The sequence below is a fragment of the Chiloscyllium plagiosum genome, chromosome 13, assembly GCF_004010195.1.
Source record: "Chiloscyllium plagiosum isolate BGI_BamShark_2017 chromosome 13, ASM401019v2, whole genome shotgun sequence".
Lineage (NCBI taxonomy): Eukaryota > Metazoa > Chordata > Chondrichthyes > Orectolobiformes > Hemiscylliidae > Chiloscyllium > Chiloscyllium plagiosum.
Window position 1 is genome coordinate 4,518,760 of NC_057722.1, and position 26,493 is coordinate 4,545,252.

Genomic DNA, 26,493 nt, shown 5'->3' on the forward strand with positions numbered 1-26,493 from the left:
TAGAATAACGCAATGAGTAACTTACTTGCTGACTCCCCCAATGCCTGTCTACAATCTACAAGGTACAAGTCAGGAGTGTGCTGCAATACTCCCCACTTGCTTGGATGAGTGTGTACCCTCAACAATACTCAAGCAGCTTGACACCATCCAGGACAAAGCACACACAAGCATCCATTCCCTCCACCAACGACGGTCAGTGCACTATCTACAAGAAGCACTACATAAATTAACCAAAGACCTTCCAAACCCACAACCACCTCCATTCAGAAGGATTCGGCAGCAGATACATGAGACCATCACCCTGCAAGTTCCCCTGCAAGCCATCCTGCCTTGGGAATATATCGCCGTTCCTTCACGGTCACTGGGTCAAAATCCCAGAATTCCCTCCCGAACAGCATTGTGGATCTACCTACAGCAGTCAGCTGCATTCTATAGAAATTACAATTTTCCTTAGTGTACAGACACCAGATCAAAGGTCAACACAATAGATTAGAAAAAGCTAATCATCTAAAGTTTGACAAATAGTTGGAAATGCTCCATGTTCCATTGGAAGGAGAGGGAGTGTTAAACAACATTGTTTAGGAGACATAGAACATAGAAAAATGGAGTGCAGAATAGGCCCTTCGGCCCTCAATATTGCGCCGACCTGTGAATTAATCTAAGCCCAATCCCCCTACACTCTCCCATCATCATCCATATGTTTATCCAAGGACTGTTTAAATCTCCCTAATGTGGCTGAGTTAACTACATTGGCAGGCAGGGCATTCCACACCCTTACCACTCTCTGAGTAAAGAACTTGCCTCCGACATCTGTCTTAAATCTATCACCCCTCAATTTGCAGCTATGCCCCCTCGTGCAAGCCGACGTCATCATTCTAGGAAAAAGACTCTCATTGTCCACCTTATCTAATCCTCTGATCATCTTGTATGTTTCTATTAAATCCCCTTTTAGGCTTCTTCTTTCCAATGAGAATAGACCCAAGTCCCTCAGCATTTCCTCATAAGGCCTTCCCTCCAGACCAGGCAACATCCTGGTAAATCACCTCTGCACCTTTTCCAATGCTTCCACATTCTTCCTGTAATGGGGCGACCAATACTGCACACAATACTCCAACTGTGGCCGCACTAGCATTTTGTATAGTTGCAGCATGGCATCATGGTTCCGGAACTCAATCCCTCTACCAATAAAACCCAACACACTGTATGCCTCCTTAACAGCACTATCAACCTGGGTGGCAACTTTCAGGGATCTATGTACATGGACACCCAGATCCCTCAGCACATCCACACTACCAAGAATCTTTCCATTGACCTAATATTCTGCCTTCCTGTTATTCTTTCCAAAGTAAATCACTTCACATTTAGCTGCTTTAAACTCTCATTTGTCACCTCTCAGCCCAATTCTGCAGTTTATCCAAGTCCTCCTGCAACATTCTTTCACACTGTCCACTACTCCACCAACTTTGGTATCATCTGCAAACTTACTAACCCATCCACCTACGCCTGCGTCTAAGTAATTTATAAAAATGACAAACAGCAGTGGTCACAAAACAAATCCTTGCGGCACACCACTAGTAACCGGACTCCAGGCTGAATATCTTCCATCAACCACCATTCGCTGCCATCGTCCAGAAAGCCAATTTCTAATCCAAACAGCTAAATCACCCTCAATCCCATGCCTCCGCACTTTCTCCAACAGCCTACCATGTGGAACCTTATCAAAGTCTTTCCTGAAGTCCATGTACACCACGTCAACTGCCCTACCCTCATCTACATGCTTGGTCACCTTCTCAAACTCAATGAGGCTTGTGAGACATGACCTGCCCTTGACGAAACCATGTTGACTCTCTCCAATCAAATTGTTGCTTGCTAGATGATTATAAATCTCTCTTATAATCCTTTCCAAAACCTTTCCTACAACAGATGTAAGGCTCACTGGTCTATATTACCTGGGTCATCTCCACTGTCCTTTTTGAACAAGGGCACAACATTTGCAATCCTCCAGTCCTCTGGTACATGTTATCAGGGGAGATAGTGAGGGATCAAGACCAGAGAGAAAAGGAAAACAATTCAACCGAGCCAACACAAAAAAAAAACCTCCTAAGTTGTCATAAATAATTTTGACGGACACACAGGAATGAAAACTGAGCCAATTTAGAGATAAGATCAGATGCTGATGCTCTGTCAGGAAATGGTCTGATAATAATCAGTAATAAGCAGGGCTGGTCTGCCAGAGATGGCATCTGACTAGAAGATGGCATTCTGCAAGAAGGATTCAGATTAACTGTACTCAGAATGATGCAGGAGGAACACGACCATGTAGGAATGGAAGAGAGTAAACTCAGCAGATCAGCTCCAGGAGTTGTATCTGCACACCTTATAAGCAGAGACGGTGATAGATACTGAATTACCATCCAGACAAAGGTAATCTGTGGGGACAATTTACTCACACATAATCAACAATAGTCCCACAGTTGTTGACCATTACTCAAGGTTCTCTTTTATTGAAAAGCTAAGATTTGACAGCTACAACAATCATTTCAGTTGCAGGAATACAATTCACTGAGCAATGGATTCCTAGAATAAATAAGTGACAAAAAGAATGGACGGAATACACTGAACAGTATGGGTTGACTATCTCCATTCCTCAATGGGACACCAGTTTTAGAAAGCCATATCCAGGCAGTCAAGAGAACCCTCACAAAACATCAAGAGTCATAGTCATACCGCATGGAAACAGACCCTTAGACCCAACTCATCCATGCCAACCAGGCTTCCTAAACTGAACTAGTCCCATTTGCATGTGTTTGGCCCATATCCCTCTAAAACCATTCTATTCACATACATGTTCAAAAGTCTTTTAAATTCTGTAATTGTACTAATGAAGGCTAATGTGCCAAATGCCTTCTCTATTACCCTGTCTACTTTCAAGGAACAATGTACCTGAACCCCCAGGTCTCTGTGTTTGACAATACTCCTCAGGGCAATACTCCCCAAGCCTTGCCGTATTGTCACTTCAATCCACACATCTCAAGCTCATCATGAAATCGTTGCAGAACAGGAATTCCCTGAATGGAAGAAAGTACAAGATGATTCTGCCAAGACACTCCTTCCACATGACCAGGAGGAAGACAGACAACAGGAAGGAGCTCAACACTTCAACAAGAATGCTAATTCCCTCCTGAGCTGTTGAGTTCTATATGTACAGCATTCAATCATGAAAACCTAGAACCCAGTAAAAGTTCCTGGTGAATCTGAGATTCCAAAGTCATATGCATCATTGAGTTTATCGTTAAGCAGGTGAACAGTAACAAAATCCATACTGAAACTACTCCCAAACCGGAAAAGCAGCAATGGGTTATAATCTCTCCTGGATAAATCAGGTCTCAGAATGAAATCTGCTTTGATAGATTTGGTTTGGTTAGTTAATTATGTTAGTTAACATAGTGCTCAGTCACATATTCACCTAAGGCTGTAGATTTTCATTAACAACATGAGTTGAAAGAGGCTGTGATCTCTCTTGATTCAGGGCATTCTAAAGGATATCGTCAGGAAATAGTTTTAAACTATGTTTTGTTTCATGTTTTAACTTTACTCTTTTAGCTTTAGATTGCATTTTTCTACTTATTGTTTGTAAAACTCTTGCTATAGAAACCCTACTACTTTGTGTGAACATGTTTCAGTAACTAACCATCATGTTAACTAATTAGTTTCAATCCTGCGCTTTTACAACCCCTGTTTAACTAATTAAAGAAACACTTGAGCCTGGTTCTTTCTCCAGCTCTGTGTCAGGAATCAACTTGTTCAGTTGCAGGCAGCTCAGAGAATGGTTAGAGTTTGATTCTGGGGATAAAGAGGTTGCCTCATGAGCAAAGAGTGAACAGTCTGAGTCTCCACTTCTCCGAGATTAGAAGTAGAAGAGATGATGGCATTGAGAGGATGTTTCCCTCTGGGGGGGGGGCACTGCAGAAGTGGGGGGCACAGTCTCACAATAAGGCCTCCCATCAATTACAGGTAAAAGATGGAAATTCCCTTCTCGGTGATTCATTAATCATTGGAATTCTTTTCCTGGGGAGAACTGGAGGTGAGGTCAATGAATATATTCAAGGCTGAATTTGATTTTTAAATTTATCTTAAGCATGTCAAAGGCTTTTGAGGCAGGTAGAGAAAGGTGTTTCAGGCTCAAGGGGTCAAATAGTTTACTGTTGCTCCTAATTGTTACGGTCTTATTGTCTCAACTTGGTAAGAGACATTTACAAAGCAATGAATATGGTCTAATATTATTGGACAAAGATTGAACTAACATGCTTTGAACTGGAGAGTTTCCAAATTAATGGTTCCCCATCCCACCAATGAACAAAGTACAGTCTTGAATAATTGAGATAAATAATGATTTTCAGGAAGAAAATGATTCTAGTCTTCTTGCACGTTCTGCAAATGATTCATCAGGACCTGAAACTGAAATTCAATCTAAAACCCACAGGAATTCCAGCTCAGCATTATCCATCATCAGATATTTAGAAACTGGGGATTTAACTTGTCAGTGTAAAGTTTACTATTTCATTTTTCAGATTGGTAACCAATAGCAGCTTTTTTCATCCACAAACCAAGCAGCCAACTCTGTACAAGTCCTTACCTTCTCATACCATCCAGCCAAGGGTGTGTTGTTGAACAATTCTTTAGGATTCAAGGGCAAGATGATGACATTCTCGAATGAAGAAAGCAAAGAGATGGCTTTGTACTCAGGTTCTCGATACGCAGATATATTCCCATTGAAACCACTCATGAGGAAATAAATGGTTTTGTTTCGGTTTTGTCTAGCTGCTGATTCAATGCTGCACATGGCCAACGGGGAAGGTGCTACATCATTGGAGGTCTGTACAAACATAATTCCAGGCTCTCTGATTGCGTCTGATTGACTCAAACGTATTGCAAGTCTTGAAGCTTTTTTCGGGAAGGGGTATTTGAGCTTTAAAGGTTTAAACTCAAAGACATAATAGTAGACAATGGAACTAATGATTAGGATAAGTACCAAGGCTTTGTGCCAACTTTTCAAAATTAGAACTGATTCCTCCATGGTCACTGTGAAGAGAAATAATGATTGAGAAGTAAGTAAAATAGTCCAAGTGTGGCATCCCACAGTCATATCAGTGACAAGCATCAATAAATTCAAAAGCAAAACACTGTGGTAACTGGAAATGGAAATAAAACAAAAAAAACTCAGCAGGTCTGCAGAAAGCGAAACAGAGTTACTAATTCACTTTTAATAAAAGATATTAAGATATGAATGGAGACACTGGATACTGTGGAGGATATGGGCCCTGATAATGTTCCAATAATAGTACTGAAGAGACAAAAGCTCAACAGATCTGGCAGAATCTGTCAGAAACTTTTTACTTAATGTTTGGAGTCGAGTGACCCTTCCTCAGAACTGAACTGAAGACTTGTACTCCACTACCCTGGCCAAGCTCTTCCAGCACAGTTACAATACTGACATCTACCCAATAATGTGAAAAATTGGCCAGATATAACCAGTTAGCAAAAGAAGGACAAACTCAACCAGGCCAATTACCACTCCATCAGTCTACTCTCGATCATCAGTAAAGTGATGGAAAATGTCACCAACAGCACCCACTCAGCAATGCCCAGTTTGGGTTCCACCAGGGCCACTCAGCTCCTGACCGCATTACATCCTTTGTCCAAACATGGACAAAAGAGCTATATTCTAGAGGTGAGGTGGGAGTGACATCAAGGCTGCATTTGATGGAGTGTGGCATAAAGAAGCCCTACCAAAACTGGAGTCAGTAAGGAATGGGGGTGGGAAAAACTCTGCACTTGTTGGTGTCATACCTGACACATCGGAATTACTTAAGGTTCTGTACGCCAATCATCTCCACTCCAGGACAGTCTGCAGGAGTTCTTCAGAGTGTCCTAGGCCCAACTATCTTCAGTTGCTTCATCAATGACCTTCCCTTCATTCAAAGGTCAGAAGTGGGGAAGTTCACCGATGATCGCACCATGTTCAGCACCATTTGTGACTCCTCAAATACTGAAGCTGTGCATGTTCAAATACAACAAGATCTGGAAAACATCCAGGTTTGGCTCAAAGGTGGCAAGTAGCATTCATGCCACACAAGTGCCAGGCAATGACTATCTTCAACAAGAGAGAATCTAACCATCACCCCTTGATGTTCAATTGCACTGCTATAATTGAATCCCCAACCATTGAGCAGAAACTGAACTGGACTACAACAGCGGGTCAGAGAGAGGCTGGGAATTCTGTGATGTGTAACTCATCTCCCCAAAAATCTATCTAAAAGGCAAAAGTCAGGAATGTGATGGAATATTCCCCACTTGCCTGTATAAATGAAGCTCCAACAACATTTAAGAAGCTCAATAACATCCAGGACAAAGCAACCTACTTGATTTGCACCCCTTCAACGACCTTTAACAGTTATGGCCTCTGCGACCAACAAACAGTAGCAGCAGAGGGGAGATACAACAAGACATTTTAGAGCAATTCATGAGGCACCTTCCAAACCTGGCATCTAGAAGGACAAGAGCAGGACCTATGTGGAAACACCTCCAGCTGCCTTTCTCTCTGAGCCACACATCATCCTGACTTACAGCTTATCACCATTCCTTCACTGTCATGAGGTAATTAACCTAAACTCCCTCAATAACAGCACTGTGGGGGTATCTACACCACATGGACTACAGTTCATGACGATAGCCCACCACTACCTGCACAAGGGCAATTGAGGATGAACAGAAAATGTGTTTGGTATGCTTTCCTTTATTGGTCAGAGTTTTGAGTACAGGAGTTGGGAGGTCATGTTGCAGCTGTACAGGACATTGGTCAGGCCACCGTTGGAATATTGCACGCAATTCTGGTCTCCTTCCTATCGGAAAGATGTTGTGAAACTTGAAAGAGTTCAGAAAAGATTTACAAGGAGAGTTTTGAGTACAGGAGTTGGGAGGTCATGTTGCAGCTATACAGGACATTGGTCAGGCCACCGTTGGAACATTGCACGCAATTCTGGTCTCCTTCCTATCGGAAAGATGTTGTGAAACTTGAAAGAGTTCAGAAAAGATTTACAAGGATGTTGTCAGGGTTGGAGGATTTGAGCTATAGGGAGAGGCTGAACAGGCTGGGGCTATTTTCCCTGGAGCATCGGAGGCTGAGGGGTGACCTTATAGAGGTTTACAAAATTATGAGGGGCATGGATAGGGTAAATAGGCAAAGTCTTTTCCCTGGGGTCAGGGAGTGAACCACCATTACAAAGATATAAAGATGAGGATAATGATCTTTGCAGGGCACACAATGTTTTGTGAAGACAAACAGAATGGCAATGGACAAGGAGTAGCCATGTTAGTAAAGGCTGACATAAGGGACACTGGTGAGTAAAGATCAGATCCTCACAAGATCTTGAATTGGAATCAGTCTGGATCGAAATTCAATATAGTAGAAACCAGCATATTTTGATTGCAATTGTTCACCAGGATATATCCCTTTGGACAGAGCAGAGAAATAATTGGAAGGTGTGTCAAGGGCAGTGTAATAATTGTGGGGGACTTTAGTCTCCATTTAGAATGACCAATCAAGTTGGCAAGAGTGGTCTAGATGATGAGTCAAAGAGTTATAGAGCTTGTGACAAGTTCCTGGAACAATACATTGTGGAACCAACAATAAATAATGCTGTCATGGATCTAGTTATGTGAATTGAAGCAGGGTTAATTAGAAATCTCATAGCAAGAGACCCAATGGGAAATAGTGATAGTAATATTACTCCACTTGCCTCTGCCTTAAAAATGTTCAAGGACTCAGCTTCCACTGCATTTCAAAGAACAGAATTACAAAAAAAAACAAAAATTGCTGGAAAAGCTCAGCAGGTCTGGCAGCATCTGGGAGGAGAAATCAAGTGACCCTTCCTCAAACTGATGGCGTCAAAATCAGAGGTCACACGACACCAGGTTATAGTCTGACAGGCTTATTTGAAATCACAAGCTTTCAGAGCACTGCTCCTTCGTCAGGGGAAGGCAGCACTCCCAAAACTTGTGAGTTCAAATAAACCTGTTGGATTATAGCCTGGTGTTGTGTGACTTCTGACTTTGTCTACACCAGTCCCAACACCAGCATCTCCACATCAGAACTGATGTTAGCTGGGAAAATGTTGGTTTTCATGAAGAAAATAGGGGAGGGGGGGCAAGCTGTAAGTGATAGGTGGAGGCAGAAGAACGGTTGGACAGACAAAAGAGGGGATAATGGTCAGCCTCGGAGAATAAATGGGTGCTAATGTGAACGATTAGTGGCTAACAATGGATTGTGTAATAGCAGCCCATGTGATAACAGGGCCTGGTGTGTGGAGGTAGGGTTAAGGACATAGGGGAAGGTGCTTCGAGCCCAAAAATTGTTGAACTTGATCTTAAATCCTGAAGGTCGTAAAGTTCCCAAGCGGAAAAGGAGGTGCTACTCTTCCAGCTGGGTTTTGTTGGAGCACTGGAACAGGCCTGAAACTGAGACATTGGCCAGGGAACATGGTGATGTGTTGAAGTGGCAGGCAACTGGAAGGTCTGGGTCTTTTTTGCGAACAGAACATAGATGTTCTGGGAAGTGGTCACATAGTCTACACTTCATTTCCCCAGTGCAGAAGAGACCACATTGTGAGCAGCGAATGCAGTAGACGAGATTGAGACAAGTGCAGGTAAAGCGCTGCTTCACCTGGAAGGTGTGAGAAAAATATTTTCTTTACCCTTGTTTTAAATTGGTGGACCCTTATTTTTAAACAATAATCCTAGTTTTAGACACTCTCAAATCCTTCGACCTACTCCCTGTCCATACCCCTCAGGATCTTGACACCTCAAGAAACCTCTTCCTCTTCTAAACTCCCACGGCAACAAGCTTAGCTCATCCAACCTTTCCTCATAAAGACAACCCACCCACATCTGTATAAGTCTGGTGTACAAGGGTTAAGGACAAGGTTAAGAACCAACTCAAGACGCATTGGATGAATCAATAAATCGCTGTGGCAGGAAGTATTTAAGAAAACAATTCTAAATAGAGTCATACAGTACAGAAAAAGACCCTTCAGTCCAACACATCCATGCTAACCAGATATCCTAAACTAATCTAGTCCCATTTGCTAGCACTGGGCCCTTATCCCTCTGATGACTTCCTATTCATATACCCATCCAGATGTCTTTTGAATGTTGTAATTATACCAACCTCCAATTCCTCTGGCAATGCATTCCATACTTGAAGCACCCTCTGTGAAAAGGTTGCTCCTTAGGTCCCTTTTAAATCTTTTCCTTCTCACCTTAAACCAGTGCCCTCTAGTTCTGGACTCTCACACCCCAGAGAAAAGACATTGTATACCCACCCTATCCATACCCTCGTGATTTTACAAACCTCTGTAAGGTCACCCCTTAGCCTCCAATGCTCCAGGGAAAATAGCCCCAACCTATTTAGACTCTCCCTACAGCTCAAACCCTCCAACCCTGCCAAAATTCTTTTAAGTCTATTCTGAACCCTTTCAAGTTTCATAACATCCCTCCCATAGCAGGGAGACCAGAATTGCATGCAATATTCCAATAGTGGCCTAACCAATGTCCTGTACAGCCACCACATGACCTCCCAACTCCTATACTCAATGCACTGACCCATAAAGCAAAGCATACCAAACACCATTTTCACTATCCTATCTACCTGCGACTCTACTTTCAAGGAGCTATGAACCTGACTCCAAGGTCTCTTTGTTCTACAACACTCCCCACAAAAATACATTCTACAGAAAAACTTAAAAAATTACCAAGAAAAAGCTATGCTGGGCTCACTCAGAACGTTCAGAAGATTAAAAGAAGAGAATTATAACGTTGCGAAGAATAATAGTAAGTCAGAGAACTGGTAGCATTTCATGAATGAGCAAACAGCCACCAAGATGTTGTTAAAAAAGGAAAAACATTGGAATTGAAAATATAAAAGCAGGTGATGAAAGTGGTTATGAGAAGTAACTACTTTAAACTTTGGAACTTTAGAGGAAGAGACAAGAGTAATTATGATGGGAAATGAGCAAATGGCAGAGGCGATGAACAGACCTTTCTGTCTGCAACTTAGACCACGCAACTTAGAGGCTAAACAGGTGGAGGAAATTTGACAATTGATATAATCAGAAATAACATATTTCTCAAACAGAATCTTTAGAGACTAAAGTCTAACAACAAATTCCGAGGATGTGATGCCTACACGTCAAAGCTGAAATGGCTTCTGGGATGGGATGGGATAGGATAGACATTTATTGTCAAATATACTTATACATGGTAAATGCAATGAGAAGTTTTACAAGTCACATCATCACAACACCTACATTAACGACAGAATTCATAGATTCATATAGCATAGAAAAGGCACCGTGTCCCATTGAGACCTCACCATCGACATAACTACCACCAAAGATGTACTAATCCCAAGTTCCTGCACTTATTCCATATCCTCGAATGACTGGAAGTCATACATAATGAAAAAAGTTAAAAAGGGTGGTGCAGTGACTCAGTGGTTAACGGAGCTGCCTCACAGCACCAGGGACCCAGGTTCAATTCCACCCTCAGATTACTGTTTGTGTGGAGTTTGCATGTTCTTCCCCTTGTCTGTGTGGGTTTCCTCCAGGTGCTCTAGTTTCCTCCCACAGTCCAAAGATGTCCAGGTTCGGTGGACAAGCTGGGCTGAGACCACCATTCCTGGATGAGACCACCTTACCAGGTCACTAGAATGCCTGGACAAAGACCGCCACCCTGGGACAAGACCTTCAGGAGCCCGGGTATAGCTATGTACCTGTAGCCTCAGCCTAGCCTGCAAGTTTGGGCTGGGAAATCAGCCTGGGACCTGTTCCCTGTTCACCGGGAGACCCCAGGCTGTGATGGAGCTCAGTTTTGATGGTTCACTTCAGAAGACTTCACAATTCACAGCGAAGAACTGGAGAGAAACAGTTAACATAGACATAATTAGAACAGTACAGCACAGGAAAAGGCCCTTCAGCCCACATTGTCTGCACCAATCTAGATTCAAAACCAATCCAATCTGCCTGCATATGAACCCTATCCCCTCTACTCTCTCCCTGTCCACATGTCTATACATTGGTACCTTTATACCCAAGCATTTCCGTAAGTAGTGACTTGTAAATGTTTCACTGTGCTCATGTGACGACATGTGACAATAAAGCTAATTCATTCATTCTAAATGTTTCTTAAACTTTGTTTATGCATCTGCCACAACCACTTCCCCGGAAGCACATTCCAGGCACCTACCACCCTCTGTGTAAAACAACATTCCCTCGTACATCTCCTTTGAACTTTCCTCCTCTCATCTGAAGCCTATGCCCCTTCGTATTTGACATTTAAACTTCAACTTGTCGTTGGGCAGATCACAAAGGCTTTTAGCATTGTTCAGTTTTAATTTGCTGACCATCAGTGAAGAGTTGAGGACTGGGAATTTGGATCCAGAATTCCTGGGAAGAGCTGAAGAGTGCAGCCTCAGAGAGCCTTATATATATAGCTGAGACAATTCTGGCTCATCTGTCACTTGGTTCATAAAGTTGCCAAATAGGTGACTCCAGATGCACACTGTGCAAAAGGCCACTGTCAACTTTCCATAGATTAGATTAGATTTGCTAAAGAGTGGAAACAGGCCCTTCACCCAACAGACTCTCCGAAGAGTATCCCATCCAGACCCATTTCCCTCTGACTAATGCACCTACAATTATGGGTAATTTAGCATGGCCAATTCACCTGACCTGCACATCTTTGGACTGTGGGAGGAAACTGGAGCACCCGGAGGAAACCCACACAGACGTGGGGAGAATGTGCAAGCGCCATAAAGACAGTCGCCGGAGGCTGAATCTAACCTGGGTCCCTGGTCCTGTGAGACAGCAGTGCTAACCACTGTGCCATCGCGCTGCTCCTATACAAGTCCGGTTCACACATGAATAACTCTTGACCAACTATCTAATTGGTGGGCAGAAGACTTTTACAAAGTCTTAGAGAATCATCCAGAACAGAAGAGGCCCTTCAGCACTTCAAGTTGCTGCCACAAAGGATACCACCGCTACCTACACTTGCCCCACTTTCCTATGCAAGGCCCATAGTCTTCTTTCTGAGGTGAGTAAATTTTGAGTGAAACCTGTCTTTACAATTAATGAGCTGTGGTCATCAATAATCGTACCCTTTATCTTTCTCTCTGCTGCACATGACCTACTTGTTTCCGTGTGTGATCCTTTTCAGATAATAGTTAGTGGCACACAGATGCAACTGAACTAAATGTGTGTTACGATTGCTCCATTCAGCGGAACATTCCAGATTGTCTCTCAGCTCCTCGCTCATGTAACTTAAAGGGAGTACAGCTCATCAAACCAATCATTCTGTCTTTTTACGCACTGCAAAATAGATTTAGATAAAACCCATTCTGTTGTCTTGTTCAACACAATACCCCACAGTGACTTAACAGAAATGAAAGTATGTCTATTGGAGATCACATGGGGTGGTCATTAGTTAGCAGACACAAGCTTAGCGAACGGATTAAAAGGATCCCTGACCTCAATGGGCTAATCAGACATGGGGCATACCCCAAGGATCTGCGCTGCTAACACAAGTTAGCATAAATATTGATAACTGAGACAAAGGAACATAAAGTAATTTATTCAAATTTGTAGATAACATTAAAAAGGAACAGAAAATAGTTCACACAGAAATAGGAAGGGAAGGTGAGGTGACAGCAAATGGCATACCATCCCAGGAAATGGTAGTGCCCCTATCTCTGACCCAAGAGGCCCTGGTTCTAGTCCCACCTGCTCCAGAGGTGTGTAATAACATCTCTGAACATGTGGATTAGAAATGATCTATTGCAGGGTACAAAAGTGACCAAGTTGCACCTTAGCTGTACAAAGCCCTGGTTTGATTGCATATAAAGTACAGTATGTGTGCCCACACCATAGGGCAGAGGTCAATGAACGGAGTTCAAAGGTTCCCCAGAATGAAGTGTAATGTTAAAAAATTAAATTGGAATATCTCTCTGGACATTAATGTAATATTGAAGAGTTAAACTGCACTCAGTGAACATTGTGGAAGTGGGTGAAGACAACATTGATGCAAGAATGCGAATCACCCACAATTAGACAGTCATTTGCTACTACTCCCCTACGATTATCAAATTAAACTCTCATTCAATCTCTTCCATTCAGAAATGCTTTCTAGCTATCCTCTGACGCTAGGCATGTCATACTTACATTGTCTTGGGGAATCACTGAGTCAGGAAATCGTTTGCATAATGAATCCCCAGGATTAGGGCATTTACATCATCTCTGAGAATGACCTCATCCTACCACTGTGCCTGGGGTAACTTGTGACTGACAGGGAATGACTGGGAGTTGTCTTGAGTGGCATGAAACTATGAGGGAGTGACCGGAGTATCTGTAAGCATGGCCAACTGATCTATATAAAGGAGATGTGTTTCTTTGTTCAGGGCCTCACTTTGACTTTACTTTGCATGCCTGCAAAGAGGATGTGGATGTAGGTTTGCTCGCTGAGCTGGAAGGTTCATTTCCAGATGTTTCGTCACCCTACTAGGTAACATCTTTAGTGGGCCTCCGGGCGAAGCACTGTTCATCATTCCTGCTTTCTATTTATAGGTTTTGCTTTCTTTGGGTTGGCGATGTCACTTTCTGTGGTGATGTCATTTTCTGGTTCTTTTTCTCAGGGGCTGGTAGATGGGGTCTAACTTGATGTGTTTGTTGATAGAATTCTGGTTCGAATGCCATGCTTCTAGGAATTCTCGTGCGTGTCTCTGTTTGACTTGTCCTAGGATGTGTTGGCTAATTGTCTGCTAATTATCATATATAGCTTTCTTCTGGAAAGATAAAAATCACACAACACCAGGTTATAGTCCGACAGGTTTAATTGGAAGCACCAGCTTTTGGAGCACTGCCCCTTCATCAGGACAACCACCTGATGAAGGAGAAGCATTCTGAAAGCTGGTGCTTCCAATTAAACCTGTCGGACTATAACCTGGTGTTGTGTGATCTTTAACTTTGTACACCCCAGTCCAACACCGGCATCTCCATATGATGACTTCTGGAAAGATTGGGATTGAGGCACGGTCCTGCCTCGGAGTTAGACGTTCCAGTTTTAAACAGAGACTTGTGATAGCTGAGTGACTTTGTCACTGAAGAGTAGTCCAATCGCCTCTGTTCACTGTTGAATTGTGCACTATCATTCACAACTGGACGTTGTGCAGGACTGCAGAGCTTAGCTCTAATCCTTCTTAATTCATTCACACAATGTGGGCATCACTGGCCTGGCCAGCATTTATTACCCATCCCAGAGGGCAGTTAAGAGTCAACCACATCAGTGTGGGTCTGGAATCATTTGTAGGCCAGACCAGTTAAGGGTGGGACTTTCCTTTCCTAAAAGGACAGCAGTGAGCCTGATGCGTTTTTTCCAACAATCGACAATGGTTACATGGTCATTAGATGTCTTCAAATTATTTTAATTCCAGATTCATTCTAATTAAAATTTTTCCAGTTGGCAGGATGGGATTTAAACCAATGTCCTAAGATTGTTAAGCTGGGATTCTGCATCAAGAATCCAGTGATATTGCCAGTACAACTCTGCCTCCCCTGTTAAAACAACAATCCCTGGTTCAGACACCATTTAGAGTAATCAAAGTTTGGTGTCACTTTTGTGCTTTCTTTCCCTGTTGTTCCCTACTAAACAAAGCCATGGATGTTGCAAAGAATTCTCATAAAGCCAGCCCAAGGTCCTTTCAGTGGAGTTCTCTGATAAACTTTCACTGGGAGCTGTTAATGCAAACACCAGAAAGTGAGAGCCCTCTTTAACAACTCCCACATTGCTAAAGGGAGATGTTTACTCTGAAGATCAAAGAGCTTCTCTCTGAACAGTCAGGCTGTCAGGAACACGTGTTAATTCTCTCTCATGTCAGGCACAAGCAGGAGATTCCTCATATTCCCTGGGAACCTTGCTTCCAGAAATCCTGAATTAACACTTCGAAAACATCAAATCACTGGCTGCCCGAAACCAATTACAATAAGCGACCTAACCATATCCAACCAGCCCCAGCCCAAAAACACAAGCTATCCTGAACAGTGTGCTCTCTGATGTTAAGGATGGCAAAACCATCCATCAACAGTGAAAAGGACTTGTTTGTAAACAATAACTTCTCACCTGTAAATCCACAGTGGCAATACTCCACTCATAGGCCATTACCCAGTGAGAGAATCCATGGATACTCTGCTCTTGATGGCAGAGATACAGCAAGCATTCCAATGAATGAGAAGTAGCTCAGTCTGTGGCCCCCAATCGTATTCCAGCCTGAGGTCTTCAAAGCTGCTGGCTGGCTGCTCTCATCAAGATTCCATGAGCCCATCCTACAGTTACAAAGGTAACTCCTACCTCATGGCTTCTGGGTAACTCCTTTGAAGAGTGAATATTCCTTCCTTCTCTGGAAACTCCTCATGCATTTACCCGTTGTCTGTTGCAGGGAAAGTCCTGATACATATTCCTCATTCATTTCCTGTCGCTGAGAAAATCTTACAGCGACACAGTGTGGCTTCAGACCTTCCAGAGGAACCTTCAACATCACCTTTATTGTTTTTAATGGGCTTCTAGATGGTTAGAGTACTACCACCAATCCTCCTTTCAATGCTGAGTCTAAAGGGCTTTCTAAGTATTAGTGGCAAGAGGAGAGTCCACCAGTGAGTCTTAACAATAAGTGGCACTTGTCTTACATTAGAAGGTAGTTAATGGCATACAGGTGATATTAACTCATTAAGAAATAATTCCTCAAGGCCATCAGATAATTGTCACTTTTGATTCAGTCAGGATCTCGTTCAAGAAAACTGGAAAATCATGAAGGGCATGAATAGGGTGAATAGCCAAGGTCTTTTTCCATGGGTAGGATATGCCAAAACTAGAGGGCATAGGTTTAAGGTGGATGATAAAGATATTAAAGGAACCTAAGAGGCAACATTTTCACAGAGAGGGTGGGGTGTGTGGATTGAGCTGCTAGAGGAAGGGGAGAAGACTGGTCCAATTACAACATTTAAAAAGCATCTGGATGGATATAGGAATAGGAAGGGTTTAGAGAAATACGGCAATCCTGGCAAATGGGACTAGATTAGGTTAGGATATCTGGTCAGCATAGCCGATTTAAACCAATGGATCTGTTTCCATACTGTTTATCTCTATGACTCTACGACCAATTCTCTTTCCCTAGGTGCTGCCCGACCTGCTGCGCTTTTCCAGCAACACATTTCCATCTCTGATCTCCAGCATCTGCAGACCTCATTTTCTCTTCAATTCTCAACTCAAGACTAGTTTGACAATAGCAGATTGGGGGTGGGGGGGGGGGGCGGTGAGCTTAATGCAGCTCTTCTGAAACCATTACCTTCTGTGACATTTGTAGCTAAACAAGCCCAAGAGAAAGGTCAAGAGCACCACCAGGAATTCTCCATTGCATTCATCAATCTGACTTAAGCATTTGCCTCCACAAATCACAAGACTCTGCAGACTACACTCCAAAGAATTGAGCATTCAAGAAATGTCATAATCCTACCACTGTTTGACGATGATATAACTGCAAATTTGAGTGGATGATTTGAATTGGATGCCATCAAAATTCAGACTAGCATCAAGCCCCCACAAAATTTGCACAAGTTACAAAAAGCTGGCATCCAAGCTCACCAGATAATCTGGAATCTTGGCCTTGATTTCAAAAGGATTGGAATCTGCAAAGGCACTACTCAGACCACAGCTAGAATACTGTGAACAGTTTGGGGTCCCATACTCCATGGAAAGATATACTGACGTTAGAGGCAGTCCAGTGAAGGTTCACTAAACTGTGGTTCACTAAACAAGATATGAAAGGACAGGTTGAGTAGGCTGGGCCTGTAGTTGCTTGAATTTAGAAGAATGAGAGGAGACCTTATTGAAACATACAAGATTCTTAGGGGACTTGACAGGATAAATGTGGACATTTTGTTCGCCCTGTGGGAGAGTCTAGGACCAGATGGCTTCATCTTAGAATAAGGAGTTGCACATTTAAGTCAGAGATGAGGAGGAATGTCTTCTCTCAGAGAGTATGAATGTGCGAAAGTCTTTAACATACAAGATTCTTAGGGGACTTGACAGGATAAATGTGGACATTTTGTTTGCCCTGTGGGAGAGTCTAGGACCAGACGGCTTCCTCTTAGAATAAGGAGTTGCACATTTAAGTCAGAGATGAGGAGGAATGTCTTCTCTCAGAGAGTATGAATGTGCGAAAGTCTTTACCTCAGAAGGCTGTTGCGGCTGGGTCATTAAGAATAGTGAAGGCTGAGAGAGAATCTTAATCAGGAAGGGAATCAAGGGTTCCGGGGAAAAGGCAGGAAATTAGAGCTGAGGATTATCAAATCAGATTGAATGACGGAGCAGACTTGATAGCCTGAATGGCTTACTTCTGATCCCACATTTAATTTCCAACTTTTCTTCTGGGGGTAATTCACCTCAAATCTGGCCACAACATTAAAACACAACAGGTTTGAATATTCAAAGGTACATAATATTTACAAAGGACAGAAAGCTATGAAAAGTCAGTGGGGTAGCTCTGTAAATTAATGAAGGTATTGGTACAATAGAGAAAGAGAGAGAAAAATGACCTCAATTTTGGAGATAATTTGGGTCAACATCAGAAATAATAAAAGGGTAACAAAATAGTAATGATTTATAAGCCCTGACAGCAATAATTCTGTAGGACACGGTGTACAGGATAAAATCACAGGGGCTGTGGGAAAGCTACAGTAATCGTAGGTGAATTTAATCTAGCCATTCATTAAATTAATCACAATTCAAAGTAACATGGATTATGAGTTTGTAGAGTGTTCCTGGGACAATTTCTTACAGTAGCATGTTCCAGAGCCAATGAGAAAGCAAGCTATACCAAATCTGGTTACGTGCAAAGGCATTGATCACATAGTGAAGGCATCACTAAATAAGTGGTTAAAAAAAAATCATTGATTTCCATATTGAGTTTGAGGGAGAGAAGAGTGGGTTTAGGAAAGTGTTTTAAACATTGAATAAGAGAAATTATGAGGGCACAAAGACAGAGCTAGGTTAAGTGAACTGGAAAATTAGGTTGAAAGATAGGTCAGTGGAGATACAGTGGCAGACATTTAAGGAGATATTCAGAGTCATAGAGATGTACAGCACGGAAACATACCCTTCAGTTTAACCCGTCCATGCTGACCAGATATCCCAATCCAATCTAGTCCCATCTGCCAACATGCAGCCTACATCCCTCCAAACCTTCCTATTCATATACCCATCCAGATGCCTTTTAAATGTTGTAACTGTACTAGCCTCCACCACTGGTAGCTCATTCCATATACGTACCACCTTCTTCATGAAAACGTTGCCCCTTGGGTCTCATTTATAGCTTTCCCCTCTCACTTTAAACCTATACCTTCTAGTCCTGGACTCCCCACCCCAGGGAAGAGACTTTGTTTATTTACCCTATCCATGCCCCTCATGATGTTATAAACCTCTATAAAGGTCACCACTCAGCCTCCGACACTCCATGGAAAACAGCACCAGCCAATCCAACCTCTCCCTATAGCTCAAATCCTCTCTGGCAACATCTTTGTAAATCTTTTCTGAATCCTTTCATGTTTCACTGCCATGCCACCACCACCCCCTCCCAATCGAAGCCAAACGCTCAGAGACACAGTACAGTTTTACCTCCTTCATCTTTATTCCAGGCCCTGGAAGGAGAGAGAATGATCGCCCATGTGCACAGGGACACAAGCTCACAGACTTCTCTCGAACAGCAGATTCTTAATGAATTATAGAATCATTTACAGGGAGAAGCATCCAGTTAAGGCAACATACATATTGATTAGGTGACCGGTACAATCAGCAAGTGCCAATAGTAGAGATTAAGCCATCTAGCCTTATACAATGAATAACTGACTTCACATAATGAAGGCTTTTCACCTTGTGAACTGATTTTACTTAATAAATGCTTCTTCATCTTGTTAAATGGCTTTACATAATGAATGCCTTTTCACCTTGCTAACCCACTACCCTTGCCTCCAGTACCTCATTGTTTACTGCAAGTTCTTATCTGATCTGAGTCATGCTCAGCTGAATTGTGTTTCACAAAACTCAAAACTTAACCCTTTCCGTACCTGCTCATACCTTATATACTTTCTCATCACAACATCCTTCTGATAGGAAGGAGACCAGAATTGCTTGCAATATTCCAAAAGTGGCCTACCCAATATCCTGTACAGCTGCAAAATGACCTCCTAACTCCTATACTCAACACTCTTACCAATAAAGGAAACCATACCAAATGCCTTCTTCACTAGCCCATCTACCTGCAACTCCACTTTCAAGGAGCTATGAACCTGCATGCCAAAGTCTCTTGGTTCAGCAACACTCCCTACGACCTTACCATTGAGTGTATAAGTCCTGCTAAGATTTGCTTTCCCAAAATGCGGCACCTCACAATTATTGAAATTAAACTCCATTTGCCACTTCTCGGCAAATTAGGTTTGATCAAGAGCCTGTTGTAATCTGAGGTAACCCTCTTCGCTATCCACTACACCTTCAATTTTGGTGTCATCTGCAAACTTACAAACTATACCTCATGTTCACATCTGAATCATTTATATAAACGATGAAAAGTAGTGGAACTAGCACCGATCCTTGTGGCACTTCACTGGTCACAGGCCTCCAGTCTGAAAAACAACCCTCCAACACCAGCCTCTGTCTTCTACCTTCAAGCCAGCTCTGTACCCAAATGGCTTGTCCTCCCTGTATTCTGTGAGATGTAACCTTGCTAACCAGTTTCCCATGGGGAATCTTGTCGAACGCCTTACTGAAGTCCATATAGATCATGTAACACACTGCCCTCATCAATCCTCTCTGTTACTTCTCCAAAAAACTCAATCAAATTTGTGAGACATGATTCCCTACGTACAAAGCCATGTTGACTATCCCTAATCAGTCCTTGTCTTCCCAAATACATGTAAATCTTGTACCTCAGGATTCCCTCCAACAACTTGCCCACCACTGTCAGGCTCACCGGTCTATAGTTTGCTGGTTTGTCCTTACCACCTTTTTTAAACAATGGCACCATGTTAACCAGCCTCCAGTCTTCTGATATCTCACTTGTGACTATTAATCATACAAATATCTCAGCAAGAGGCCCGGCAATCACTTCCCTTGCTTCCCACCTAATCAGGTCCTGGGGATTTATCCACTTTAAAGCATTTCAAGACATCCAGCACTTCCTCCTCAATAATATGGACATTCTTCAAGATGTCACCATCTATTTCCCTACATTCTATATCTTCCATGTCCTTTTTAATAAGATATTTCAAAGTGCTCATAACAGTTGCATTCCAGTGAGTAAGATAGACTCTATGGGAAGGATAAGTCATCTGTAACCATTGAGAAAAAAAAAGCAAAAAGCAGATAGATAATTCCCCAAAAGATGAGACACTCAGCAAACAATTGCTATTCATTACATTCTGCGCAGATAATTGTAAATAAGGAGATGGAAAGCAAACAAAATGTTTAAAAACAGATCATAAGAGTTTCCGCAGTTGGAAATGGGGAAACAGAGAATAAGGATAAAAGGAGATAATCATGTATTGATAGAAAACGGCAAATATTGGCATTATTGCCTCACTTTTACATGACATAGTAATAACTTGGATTAAGAAAGTGAGCATGATATAGGTTGCAGGCAAAGATATTACTCTCAAATAAAGGCAAAACACTGTGACTGCTGGAAATCTGAAACAAACACAGAAAATGAAGCAAACTCAGCAGGTCTGGCAGCTTCTGTGGAGACAGAAACAGAGCTAACATCTCGAAGCTTTGTCCACAGATGTTGCTAGACCTGCTGAGTTCCAGCATTTTCTGTGATTGTTACAAGAGATTACACTATTTGGTGCATCCTTATTTTCAGAAGTTGTCCTTTTGTCCTGGAACACTGAGCTTTAGCTCTTCCCAAAATGATTTCAAACTGCGGGGAGGGTCCAGTACCTGAATTTCTATCTTAAGAGAGCCGTCACAGCTTCTTGTACTGCCTCAGTTTTACAAATAAACACACTGAATACACACTATTTCACCCCCACTGAATAAATAAAAAAATAGAGGGGGCATCTAAGCACAGATGGAACGTGGCTTTCAGTCTATAGGACACAGTTTTGTTTGCATGCATCTTGATGATCCAATCTGTTTACGTGTCCCATCAAAGCTACTTCACTGTAGCATTACAGTGGCTCAGTGGTTAGCTCTGCTGCCTCACAGCACCAGGGACCCAGGTTCGATTCCAGCCTCTGTCTGTGTGGGGTTCGCACATTCTCCCTGTGTCTGCGTGGGTTTGCTCCGGTTCCCTTCCACAGTCTAAAGATGTGCAGGTTAGGTGAATTGGACATGCTAATTTGCCCATAGTGTTCAGGGAAGTGTAGGTTAGGTGCATTAGTCAGGGGAAGTGTACAGTAGCAGGGAATGGGTCTGGGTGGGTTGCTCTTTAGAGGGCCAGTGTAGATTTGTTCAGCCAAATGGCCTGTTTCTACACTGTAGGGATTCTGTGTATAGTACACACCTTTCACAACATGCAGTCCAGCAGCTCAGGATTTCTTTAGATAAGTAGGGCAATTGGCAAATCAACCTCCAACTGATTGTCTAGTTGGCCCACCGACCCCGCTGCTCCAAACCTTGGAACATCGCACTCAGTTTATAAATCCCCAGCCCAGTTTTTCAAATGCCTGCATTAGCACAGAGAAACAAAAGCCCCAGAGAGCATTCACCACATTAAAGTTGAAAGAGGATCTTCAATTAAAGCAGTGTCCTGCCACAGACACTAAAGCAGCACAACTTCCTGTGCTCTGCAAAATACACTCTGTGACAATGTTGCTCTGGGAACTGCACCCTTTCAGAAACAACGGAAGTAGACCTCAGCCAGGCTCAAAGCTGACAGGTCAGCATTTGTCACACCTCACTTCCATAGCTCAGCTGATGTTCAGGTTCTGTGATTCACTTTGAGACAAAGCTGAGGTTCCTTTGTAAAAAAAAAAACGGGCAAAGGACAGCCCGAATTGCACCAACCACACATAACGTGCATGATGGAAAAGGGCCTTCTCCCTCTCAGCCACAGCTTCTGTACATAAAGGAACAGAATTTCCATCGAGATCACATCTCATCCTCTCCCTTTCACATTGAAGAGGAATCTGCATTTGTATAGCATCCATCCAAAGGACTTTACAGTCATTGCAGCTACCGTTGATCTGTAGAGGGGTTCGGTAAGTGTGCATACCATGCGCTTGCAAACAGCAACCACATCAATCAATGGCCGTTAGTAATGGTGAACACAGGGAGGGGTTAAACACTGGTTAGTGTTCAGGGGATCCCTCTATCCTTTGCAAATGGTGCCATGCTACCCGACATTCTCCTGAAGGGACTGACTCAGATACCTGCACACTGCCCCACCACTCTCTGATCATCATTTCCTGACCTCACATTTACATACAACCATTGGGTTCACTAGCAGAGGTGTGCACTGATAGGCCATCCTTACTGCTGTTTGTAGAAAGTTAAGCTGGTCAAGCTAACCCAGTGCTGGATGACCTAGAAAATGCTGACCATTCTGAGAGATGTGGTGGTTCAGGTTGTAAGTTTGCTCACTGAGCTGATAGATTTGTTCTCAGACATTTCGTCACCGTGCTAGGTAACATTATCAGGCAGCCTCCGGTGAAGCACTGGTGTTCTGTCCCGCTTGCTATTTGTGTATCTTGGTCTGTTGTGGTGGGTGATATTACTTCTGGTTCTTTTTCCGAGAGGTTGATAAATGGGGTCCAAATGGATGTGTTTGTTAATGGAGTTCCGGTTTGAATGCCAGTCCTCTAGGAATTCCTGTGCGTGTCTCTGTTTAGCCTGTCCTAGGATGGGTGTATTGTCCCAGTCGAAATGGTGTCCTTCTTCGTCCATGTGATTCTTGTGATAGCTGGTCATATCTTTTGGTGGCTAGTTGGTGTTCGTTTGTCTTGGTGGCTAGTTTCCTGCCCGTCTGTCCAATGTAATGTTTGTTGCAGTCCTTGCAGGGTATTTTGTAAATGACATTCATTTTGTTGGTTGTTAGTAAAGGGCCCTTTAGGTCCATCAGTAGCTGTTGTAGGGTGTTGGTAGGGTAGTGGGCTACCATGATGCCAAGGGGACTACCAATCTACCAACAAACCACAACAGAACAAGACAGATAAATAACAAGTGGGACTTAACACCACTTCAATAGATGCTCACTGATGGTGTTACCTAGCATGGTGATGAAATGTCAGAGAACAAACCTACCAGCTCAGCAAGCAAACTTACAACCTGAGCTACAAACCTTCTCAAAAATCACAGATGCGGTGGTCATGACCTGGAAAGTATGCAACATCTCCCAGAGTCTTTTCTGCAACATGTATGAGACCTGGAATATGTAGCTGGCCAGATGCGGGTTGATATAAGCTTTAAAGATTTAATGAAGATCTCTAGTTCGGGAGCTGGTTGGATTCATCGTTGGTAGTGCACCACTTTAGAAAATCATAGAATACCTACAGTGTGGAAACAGGCCAGGGGACCCCCACAGTGTGGAAACAGGGCACGCGACCCCCCACAGTGTGGGAACAGGCCACGGGACCCCCACAGTGTGGAAACAGGGCACGCGACCCCCCACAGTGTGGGAACAGGCCACGGGACCCCCACAGTGTGGAAACAGGCGACGCGACCCCCACAGTGTGGGAACAGGCCAGGGGAGCCCCACAGTGTGGGAACAGGCCACGGGACCCCCACAGTATGGAAACAGGCCACGGGACCCCCACAGTGTGGAAACAGGCCACATGACCCCCCACAGTGTGGAAACAGGCCACGGGGCCCCCACAGTGTGGAAACAGGCCAGGGGACCCCCACAGTGTGGAAACAGGCGACGCGACCCCCACAGTGTGGGAACAGGCCAGGGGAGCCCCACAGTGTGGGAACAGGCCAGGGGACCCCCCACAGTGTGGGAACAGGCCAGGGGACCCCCACGGTGTTGGAACAGGCCCTTCGGCCTTACAAGTCCACACCGACCCTCCAAAGAGTAACCCACCCAGACCCATCCCCCTCCCCTATGACTCTACATTTACATGGTTCTGGTTGAACTGTTTCCAGTTGGTGCCAGAAGCTTTTCAAACACAGAATTGAATAGAAAGAATGGTTTTCAAATCTGGTGCAGTGTGTTCAAGGGTAGCTTCTTTTTGGATTCCATATGTCTCTGGTGGTTAGTTTGGTTTTGGACAGAGAGATAATGGAGGTTAAAATACTTTTCAACCATTTGTTTTTTGTTGGGCACCACAATGGCACAGTGGGGAGCACTGCTACTTCCTGACAACTGGGATTCAGGTTCAATTCCACTCTTGGGCGACTGTGTCCAGTTTGCACATTCTCCCAGTATCTGTGCAGGTTTCCTCTAGGCACTCCAGTTTCCTCCCACAGTGCAAAGATGTGCAGGTTAGGTGGAGTGGCCGTGCTAAATTGCCCTGTATAGTGTCCAGGGATGTGCAGACTAGGTGGATTAGCCATGGGAAATGCAGGGTTACAGGGACAGGGTATGGGGCTGGATCTGGATGGGATGCTGTTCGGAGGGTCAATGTGGACTTAATGGGGCAAATGGCCTGTCTCCACGCTGTAGGGATTCTATGATTCGGCATTTTACACTGACACCAGGTGGCAGTCAAGTTTTGAGGTGAATAGCCCCCATTGAGTAAATTGTAAATTAGATACAGAGGTAGGAACAGAAGGACCTTGGGTTTACCATCGATGAGAAAGATTACACCGCTGATAGTGCATCTTGTCCTCAGTACTACACTGGATGTCACATTCTATTATGTTCTCAAGCTCTGGAACGTAACTTGAACCCACTATCTCAGAGTTGGGGAGTGACCAATGGAACCATGGTTAAGAACCAACATGTTGCTAAATGGACCAACCGCCCGTTCACATCACTCTCCTCGGTGATAGGGCAACAATGAGTTGCAGGTTCTTGTCAAAAGAACGAATGCCGAAGACAGAGCATCCAATGCAAACTAGAAAAATCACTGGAGAGCCAAACAGTCCCCAAGTTTTTTTATCAAGCAAATACAAACAAGGCACCAAAGGTCTGGGTCACATCGTAAAGGTTGACAAAGACTTTCAACAAGTTAACACTGAAGGTAGCAGCATTTCAGCCCTGGTCCCTGCTCTGCATGTTGGTTCAGACAAAGCATGGAGCTGGGATAATGACATACTAGTTTGGAACTTGTTGGAACCATTGCACTGGGTTCACAAAGCTCCTACCAGGATTAGCTTTCAAAAAGTATCTATTAATGTGTGGCGTGGATGGTCCGTACATTCAGATTCTGCACAAATTTCCAACCAGCGTGCTGCTGCTTTACTGTCAACAGAGGGACCCCTGTCAACCATTCCCATTCGGTGGGGTGGGCTAAGGCAGCTGGAAGTGGTCAGAATCCTGTTTCCCCCACACTCAGGCAGCACTCCATTGGACCCAGCATCCACTGGCAAGGATGGCAGAGTGGCTATTTAGTGTCCTGGTGCCAAGATAATAAGACCCAGGAGGAGAGGCGGCATGTTTAGGAAATAGTCATCATCAGCCCAGATCACTGCTTAGGCCCACAGGGAGGAACAAGGTTAGAGTTTCTGCCCTAAAATGAAAGTAATAGAAGTACAGAGTAAAGGAGAAAATAGAGTGTGGTGTGGTTAGCATTGCCAGCTCAGGCTCAGTGTGGTTCTGGTGATTTATTACATGACCCATCGAGCCCATCCTGCGGAACATCAGTTGTCTTTCCCACCTTCACCAACCGGAAAAAGGAACAGTGTTTCTCTTGTTATCCAGTTGGAATCATCCTGACTAAGCAGCAAGCCTCCTGTCCCCAGATCAGGTCATTTATTGGTTAAAACCAAAAAGGAAGTCTGAAACGTTTTCATTTCGTTGGCGGTGATCTTGTGGTTTTCCTCTCGCTAGGCCCACGGCAATGTCTTTGACTGGTCAGGAAATGCAGACCAGTTCTGGAGGAAACAGCCTCAGCCTTAAACATGGTCAGAAGGGTATCCCCTCTCTGAGAATTTATGGGGATGGGGGCAAACAAATGACAGATGTGACTACCTTCCTCTGAACTAAGCCAGCATCAAGAGAGGTCGAGCAGATTAGGACTGTTTTCATTAGAAAGCCAGAGGCTGATGGGGACCTGATTGACGTCTACAAAATCATGAGAGGTATAAGCAAGTTTTGAGAAGATTTGTAGCTCAGATTGAGGTTCTAGATGTAAGTTTGCCCGCTGAGCTGGAAGGTTCATTTTTAGACATTTTGTTACCATACTTGGTAACATCGTCAGTGAGCCTCCAAATGAAGCACTGGTGTTCTAGCCC

General features: G+C 43.6%; 1 protein-coding gene across 4 annotated transcripts in view; it reads right to left on the reverse strand.

Moving 5' to 3' along the window:
* The window catches only part of LOC122555685 (lactosylceramide 4-alpha-galactosyltransferase-like), an 80,669-nt gene that overhangs the window by 7,278 nt on the left and 46,898 nt on the right, over positions 1-26,493 (reverse strand). For 2 of the 4 annotated variants that reach the window (XM_043701700.1, XM_043701701.1), the window contains 2 exons: positions 10,829-10,969; positions 4,637-5,082 (listed from right to left, as the gene is read on the reverse strand). In XM_043701700.1, the coding sequence (XP_043557635.1) occupies positions 4,637-5,077 (441 nt within the window). In that variant the 5' untranslated portion in view covers positions 5,078-5,082; positions 10,829-10,969. The remainder of the gene's footprint in view (positions 1-4,636; positions 5,083-10,828; positions 10,970-26,493) is intronic. The other 2 variants (XM_043701702.1, XM_043701699.1) reach the window with 1 other exon arrangement.